General features: G+C 47.6%; 1 protein-coding gene across 1 annotated transcript; it reads left to right on the top strand.

Annotated features, from left to right (window-relative positions):
* Window positions 1-4,900: 4,900 nt before the first annotated feature.
* Window positions 4,901-6,514, top strand: LOC149366244 (uncharacterized). Its single transcript, XM_089555072.1, has 2 exons — window positions 4,901-4,937; window positions 6,096-6,514. The coding sequence occupies exons 1-2, from the start codon at window positions 4,916-4,918 to the stop codon at window positions 6,329-6,331; spliced, it is 258 nt and encodes an 85-aa protein (XP_089411198.1). The 5' UTR covers window positions 4,901-4,915; the 3' UTR covers window positions 6,332-6,514.
* The last annotated feature ends 1,607 nt before the right edge of the window (window positions 6,515-8,121 follow it).

The raw sequence follows: 8,121 nt of genomic DNA, 5'->3' as shown, positions 1-8,121 counted from the left end.
TGGAGGCGCGCTCCTGCCTCACTCTATGGTCACTACCACCCGTCTGCCTCCACGGCGGACGACTCTTTGCAGCGGCCCACCACACCAGCAGTGGCGCTGTGATTCCCTAGAGTTCGATGAGCCCGGGTGCGGAAAGATCCGAAAATAGAGAAAAAAAGTAGCAACGGAGCAGAATGGGTGGAGGAGGCAGGGGAGCTTGAGTAATATGGGAAGCGGGAGCTCTTCTGGGGGGGAGCCAAGCACGTAACCGTTCCGACCCTTGCCACTGTAATCCGGAGGCTCAATCATTGCCTATGTCCTTTTCCGCTTTGGCTCTGTCCTGGCACCAGCAGTCAGTTCTCGTATTTCCTTGCGGTCATGGTCGTTCGATCTGTTTTTAGCGCCTTTGTTTCAGTATTAAAAATAAACTAAGGCGGTTTGTTTTTCTGAAAGAGAAGGCAAGTTTCCTTCAAACCTAATGGTACAGTACTTAGCTTTCAACAAGAAATTTATGCGGCAGCAAACTTTATATTTCATCCTGTTTCATTTCTCATGAAAAGTGAGTGCGTAATGTTTTAGGCTTTAGGTTCTTTGTTTATGTTCTTTATCTTTTAGGTTCTTTCTTTCCTAACCTCCATTTTACAGAGCATTGCACAATGCTTATAAAGAGGGCAAAAAGTGCAGTACGAAGAAACGGTACACTATATTAAGCGGTAAAAAAATATGAACATGTGAGATGGAACGTATCAAATTGATTGACGTATTGCTTTAGACCTCCAGCTGTTTAAACCGAAAGCGTCTCTGCTACTTTCCGAATGAAAGCGCCTAGTACTTAAGACTATGTCGTGATCCTGATAAGGAGCGATATTTCCTTCTTAACATTAAGGATTCTGTGCCTTAGCTCGTGCAAAAATCTGTAGTGTGGACGTGAGTAATCCATCTAAATGATTTGATTATGGAAGAAGATGAACTAGCTGGATTGCCAATAGCCAGGACGTAACAAGAAACCATAAATCAACTCTTGCTATACGCATTGCGCCTTGGGCTTTAGACTACGATAACGTAATAGAGTTGAAGAAAAGAAAAACAGTCTCGATAATTTCTACTTGGTTTCAATGAAGCGGCAACGCGATATGCACCCCGTTCCTTGCAAATTAAAGCACGAGGCACATAAGACATGGGTACCTACATTACACGCCGCATTCCTTATCGTTCTGTATTACCATATATTGCTTCCCTTGAAACAAAAATGCCCTCAGATTAGAAACGTGCTCCATTCGAATATCCTTGATGTTTTTCTTTTGGTCACTTGATCATTTTCTAACGTCCTCTTGCTCTCGGCATACGTGCAGCCGCGTGACTCTATCATTATCCGAAGTATCTAGTGAAAATTCATAAGGTGATTCATTGCTGGGCATCCCAAGGTGATGCAGTTTTCATTCAAGGGCGTAACTACTCGCGAACATTCAAGCGATCACAGCCACTCGGCTTCTAAGGAATACTAAAATATTCGCATTGAAAAAGAGGTAGACTAATCGCAGGGAAGGTGGAATTCTTGGCACCACAAAGAGGTGAGCAGCGGAAAGTAGGAAGGCCTCATTCAGTTAGCCAACGTGAACAAGGCAGCAGGCTGCTGCGGGGAAAAAAAAGAACAGAAATCGAGCAACATTATATCGCCCATGGAGTAAAAATTAGCAAAAGCTATTTATTATGGTACAGAAACGTTGTGCATAATGCGTACACACAAGTATAGGTCGGCGCATTCATTCAGGCTCACTCTGATCCGAGTTATGGGTCCGAACTGACATTCAGATCATGAACTTCGGGCTCAGGCTCAGGTTATGACATGCGTTTTCTCGCCGGCTGTGAGCGCTTAGCTTTTCCTTTCCGCCTTGTTTGCTGACAGTGGGGGGCGGGGGGGGGGGGGGGGGGGGGGCAGGAATTGTTTTCTGCTGTGACCAAAGACGCTTGAGGGTGAGGCAATAATAATTTAATAATAAACGCCTTTATTTTCTAAAAAAACACGTTTACAGTTTTAAGACAGCTCTGCCCAAGCCATAAAGGCTTGTAGGGCTGCAGTAACCTGCAGTAGCAACAACGTGTTCTATCAGTTTGCATCAACAGAACCTCAGAAAAATGAGGTGATAGTTTTAAGAATCGATTGCCTTTTATGAAAACGGGTACAACTCGACCTGTGATGTAGTAGTTTTCCTGTTTAAAAAAACTCGCAGGGGTTCAACCCGGCTGAACCTAGTTTACGGAGCGGATGCTCGATTAACCATGGTTAGAAACGGTTTGCTGTGGTTTAACTTTATTGCATATCAAGGACTTGACTTGGTTGTTGCTTGACTACACAGCCGAAGCACGGGCTCCAACATGCGACTCCTTCATGGATTTCTGCGAACGTCAAGCAAAGCTTCGCGCATTTTATTATCTTATCAGATGAACGGCGAATCACGTGGTCCAGCGCAACGGCGAGGTGAGCGTTGGATTGTTCAACGCATTTGCGAAAGCGAGCGAATGCCGCGCTGGCTACGCGCGCCGCTGCTGCGCCTAGGCGCGGCGAGTCACATGGTATGACGTCACAACCACACCCCCTGCTCCGCCGCTTGAAGGTCATTCTTCGGAGCTACATGACCTTGAGGTTTTGCATGGGAGGAGTAGAGCTTACGCTCTGAAAAGAAGCAGAAATACGATAAGAATAATTTAGCAAGCTACATAGCCTGACAATGAAGATACGAATTACGAATAGTGCCGGACGGCAAAAATACGCTCTAGAAGTAACTGTTAAAATTGACCCCGGACCACTAACAATGCAGCCGTCGACTGACAGTTGACTTAGCTGCACCTTTTTTCACTTACACTCCTGCATCCGATTGTAGTTCGAGAGAAACTGAGGACGATGTACTATGGCCACCCTGCTTATATATGTCCTAGCAGCAAAGGTAATTGGCCCAATATTGGCAACGTATTGGCAAAAGCCGATCCTACAAAGGACCAGGGTGAAACCATCCATTTCCAATACTGGGCCGACATCCAGTGCTGCTTGGATCCCGCTTTAAAGTTTGACGAACTATTAAACCGTCCCTGTGCACTAGCGGATCTGACATTTCAGAGGGCTGGGTTTGCTGACAGTAACGATCACTCACTTGAGAAAGAGGATGATTTATTGTTTATGGGGTTTAACGTCCCAAAGCGACTCAGTCTATGAGAGACGCCGTAGTGAAGGGCTCCGGAAATTTCGACCACCAGGGGTTCTTTAACGTGCACTGACATCGCACAGTACACGGGCCTCTGGCATTTCGCCGCCAACGAAATGCGACCGCCCTGGCCGGGGTCGAACCCGCATCTTTCAGCAACCGAGCACCATAACCAGTGAGCCACCGCGGCGGCCAAAAGGAAATGGTCATTTGCCTATCATAATCATCACCGTCTTCTGCAGACTCTAAACGAACCACCCTTGGCATCAGAATATTCCTTGAAGCTTGTTGGCTACGTTTTGTTGTTTTGTTTTAAATTTTTCCCAGTGTTGCGAGCAGGACATGTTTGTCCAAGGCAACACAACAGCAGTTGACCTCGAGGTCATCCAGTATTCACTGCATGCGCTAAGCGATAGAGTGAAGACGACGACGCCTTGGGCCGTGCCGCGTAAGTCTCTTAGCGATTTTCTCGACGCTAGATCTTAAGTATAGCTTCAAAAACTAGATATATAGCACCGAATATCGGTTAGCTGCTAGCCAATACAGCGCTCATGCTAGCGTAACGACTAAAAGAGAAAGGCTGAGCAAGACGCTAAGAGTGGCTGTATGGAGTGCCCTAGAGACCAAGCGAGACTAATCCAATGTCTTTCGGTTTTAGTCAGGCCTCCTTCAGTAAGTTCGTGTTTGGAGACCCTCGGATTTAGGCTAGTATGGTCTTACATGATACCGGAGCAGTCTACACAGCCCTCTTGTGAACGGGCGCCTTGTGACCAACCGTGCTTGTTCTATGTAACACGTGCGGCAAGCCGCGCTTTTTCACGCTCTATGAGGGCATCTTAACTGTCAGTGTTTCGCATTGTACTTGGATGTTGACGTCATTATTCTCCATCTGTGCCAAGTCAGTCCAAAAAGAGCAAGCCGAAATTTTAACGCGTGACCGTCTTACTAACAAAAAAAAAATGTTTTTTTGCAAGCGCCGTCTCGCAAGCATGCATCAAATCACACGAAACGACGGGAGATTTGAAAAGGCGCTTGGAAGCGCCACCTCGCAAGCAAGCTGTTCTCTTTGCGGGAACCCAAAAGCAAACACTCTATACATTTTATACTTGTGCAATCGAGATAAGCCACCGGAGGGCCTGCAACTCCGACAAATTCCAATGAAAGGCCGCGCTGTACAACTCGGACCCGGAAGTTCAACTCCGGGTCGCAGAATGGCCGAAGAGGTCGCCGGACGGCCTGTGGCGTCCGGCCTAAGGAGATGCCCACCATGGAGATGGGAGGACTACGCATTTTCGTGACTCCAATCTTTCTGAAAATAATGTTGCTCTCTCTCTCTCTCGCTCGCAAGCAAGCATGTGGTAGGCCAGGTTCTTAGCGTCTCTCGAAATTTTTATTCAAAGAAAACTCTCAGCGCCGGCCTAACATTATTGCGGATGGCAGAGAAATTTTCTACAATGTGTCCGTAGTACTGCACCTTAACGCCCATCACTTTTCATGGTCTTCTTCCACTTGTTATCCAAGCTGTCAAAACTCGACGCGTTTGTTTCAAACGAATGTTTGGATAAGTCATCGTAAATATTTCGCGTAAGTGCGAAGCGTCACAAAAAAATATACATAAGACAGAGACGGATTTAAGTGATGATGAATAATCAGCCTTAATACATATCCTTCCTTACGTGATGCACCACTTCTTAAGAGTTACAATTCAATCTTCGCAGGTGGCAGTCGCCATAGCCATGGGCCTGTACCTCGCTGGCTGTAAGTAGCAGTATCCGTCAGCTCTTCTATTTAGAAGCATTCACTTCCTCCTCTTGAAATTGGGAATGATATTATGAGTGCCGCTAAGCACACAGGAGCTTCTTTATTTCACCTCGATCGAAATATAGCCTCCGCGCCGGCATCGAACCCGGGTACTCCGGCTCAGCAGCCGAGCGCCTTACCCAGTGAGCCACCACGGCGGTGGATGACCAGAGAGTGAAAAAGCGCGAGGTGCGGTAGTGGAGGGCTCCGGAATAATTTAGACCAGTTGGTGATCCTGAGCACAAGTGCGCTTTTTGAATTCCGTCTTCACCGAATCGAAACGCGGCCGCCGCGGTGGCGTGGGTGTCGGAGGAGCGAGTGAGGTACACTATAAACAGAAAGGCGTAAAAGGGGAGAAAGCACACACCCTTTTATTTAAAAAGGTGTGCTCTAAAGGACAGCTCATTCTCTTTTTACTCCCATATAGGTGTATTGGTGCTTATAGTGTAAAAGTGTTTAGTGACGAGGGGGCGGGGGGTGGAGGCCGATTGCACGACTTTTGCGTCTAGCGTTGGCTTTTTGCAGTGTTACCTTCGTGCCAGGAAGGAGCATTGCTTTGGTTTCGGCTGTAGTAAACTAAAAGTTTTCGAAAATACCACTAAAGCATGTACTCACCCAAGAGCTCGAAGAAGGTCGTCAAGCGCCGAGAAAGCATTCCAACGCTACAGTCTTGCTAATACGCCCGTTGAATTTTAACCATCCACGGTCATTCACAGATAGGAGATGCTCAGCTGGATAAGGAAGTTATTCGTTTCTTTAGATGCAAGTGTCATTCTTTTTTATGACTTGACTCTTTCCTTGTCTATGCCACATGAGTTGCCTTTGTATCATCCCATGTTAAGCTTCAAACTTTAGTCACTTAAACTGTATTTGTATACCATATGGTCTTGTCTACTCCTTTAAAAATCCCAAAAAGAGATTGACAGTATTCTGAAATAAATAAATAAATAAATAATCATATTCGATGAATTCTCAATGAATAATTTCTACAACAGCTGCAGACTGCTCCTCTCGTAGCTGCGTTTCTTTTCAATGTCTGCCAGCTCACCCTCTTGTCATTCTTAAGTTTTCCCTGTTGCTGCGTGCACGCCATATATGTGCCGTTCTCATTTGCAGTTATGGCAGCCGTCGTCGTCCTCTACATCCCCGAGGCACTCCACTCCGCTGGCTTCGGGAAAAGCGGAGTGATGAGGAATACGCTGGCCTCCCGGATCCAGTCCCGCTACAAAGGCGGCAGCGTCCCCAGGAGCTCACTTTTCACGACCCTCACGAAATGGGGCATGAAGGGGGTGCCTTGGACCACCAGGCTCGCTATCGGCCTCGCCGCCTTGCAGCTCGGGCTCCTGTGGTAATATATGGCAGCGACAACGTGCAGCAGCGTGACGGCCACTCTGCTGCTGGAGCCTCGCCTCCCTTTCACAAACCACTACGCCCCAAAAAATTGCGCCATAGCCAGCAATACAGAGAAGGCAGCATCTTGTCAATCACTCGGTCAATTGATGCACGGGAGCAGCGCAAGGACTGAAGTGCTTGCCTCCAGCTGCAAAATTTTGTAGCAGTCAAGTATTTGTGTTATTAAAGGAGGTCATAAACTCACTAAGTCTCCAGGCTGCTGTTGATGGTTCGATCAGGAGCAAAATCGTGGTTTGAGCTAGTTGGTACATCCTCAAAACTTCAGCAGCGCAGCGACGAGGAACAAAGACAGAGAAGGAAGGACAGGGACAAGCGCTACTAGCAGCTGTTAGTAGCGCTGTTAGTAGTAGTTGTTAGTAGCACTTGTCCCTGTCCTTCCTTCTCTGTCTTTGTTCCTCGTCGCAGCGCTGGTGAAGTTGTGTGATGGTTCGATGTCAGAACATTTGGTCCTTTTTTTTAAGGGAAGTAAATGGAGCAGTAAATGTCTCACATACCGCTGGGCGCCTCAACTTTGCCGTGAGGGAAGGGATAAAGGAGGGAGTGAAAGAAAGAAAGAAAGAGGCGAGGTAGTGAAGGGCTCCGGAATAACTTCGACCACCTGTGGATCTGTAATGTGCGTTGGCATCGCACAGCAAACGGGTGCCTTTTGCGCATCATGGCACAGCTCATAACTGCCCTACCCCTTCCACAGCGCTACAAAAGTTGGAGGAACATGGCCACGCTCAGCGAGGCTGCTTTCTGGTAGGGCCTTCGTTGTTTCTGATCAGATCAACTTCAGAAACTAGAATGTAAAATAATATTTGTCAGTAAAGGGCTTCACGACCGTGTGCCCACTATGATCAACCTGCTCACTTTGGCGCCCAAAAGGTGGAGCTCGTCGTCACTGCATGTGCGCCGGACCAAAAGCACTCTTTGAGCTTCGATTTCGCTTTCGATCCTAACTCGAAGCTCTAGAAAGAGGCAGATTACCTAGTGCCGATAATGACAGACATGGCGCCTGTGCACGGACTGAGCCATACCGCTTTCACGATGGATTTTGTCCTCTTTCGCGCTCCACCTTACTGTCTAATTTCTCTTGCCCCGACAATTGCGTACTGCAGGGCCTAAAGAAGGGACGATGAATTGGATCGATGCGAAGGATCGCAACCTTCTTTCACTCGTCAATTTATTCCAGTTCTTATTCTGTTCCACTTCTGAGTCCATTGTTTTCGCTGCCCAATCTATTCCAATTCTGATTGTACACCAATCCAGACTACGCAAATACGCATAATATGTCCTCCTACCACTACCGGCGCAGTGGTGCAACGGTTAAGCGATGTGTCACTGCACTGGCAGGCGTCTGTTCCACCGGTGGCGCTGACACACACACTCTAGCCTGGTTATGAAGTACTGTTGGAAAATTGCGAAGGCATACCAAGGGCCGTTCTTCATATTTTGCGTGCAGGCCTGCTGTTGTGCAAGTATTTTGTCCTTAGTCATTTAAATTTTTGCCGAGTCATTCTTCGTCCTGCGTCTCCTTCCTCTCCCCTCTGCGAGTATAGATGGGGGACGGTTGACAGATGGAGGGAGGCAAATGCCCTAAACATGACCTGGCAGATGAAGGCTTCACATAGACGCCGAGCCGCCGCGGTGGCTCAGCGGTTACGGTGCTCGGCTGCTGACCCAAAAGACGCGGGTTCGATCCCGGCCGCAGCGGCTAGAATTTCTTTGGAGGAGAAATTCTAGAGGC

Source organism: Amblyomma mixtum, chromosome 1, assembly GCF_055824585.1.
Source record: "Amblyomma mixtum isolate Tamu chromosome 1, ASM5582458v1, whole genome shotgun sequence".
Classification (NCBI taxonomy): domain Eukaryota; kingdom Metazoa; phylum Arthropoda; class Arachnida; order Ixodida; family Ixodidae; genus Amblyomma; species Amblyomma mixtum.
This window is presented reverse-complemented; position numbering and strand designations above follow the sequence as displayed.

Coding starts and splice junctions, on each gene's coding strand:
- LOC149366244 (XM_089555072.1), top strand. CDS start 4,916: ATGGGCCTGTACCTCGCTGGCT. Junction 4,938..6,095: donor GGGCCTGTACCTCGCTGGCT/GTAAGTAGCAGT, acceptor TCTCATTTGCAG/TTATGGCAGCCGTCGTCGTC.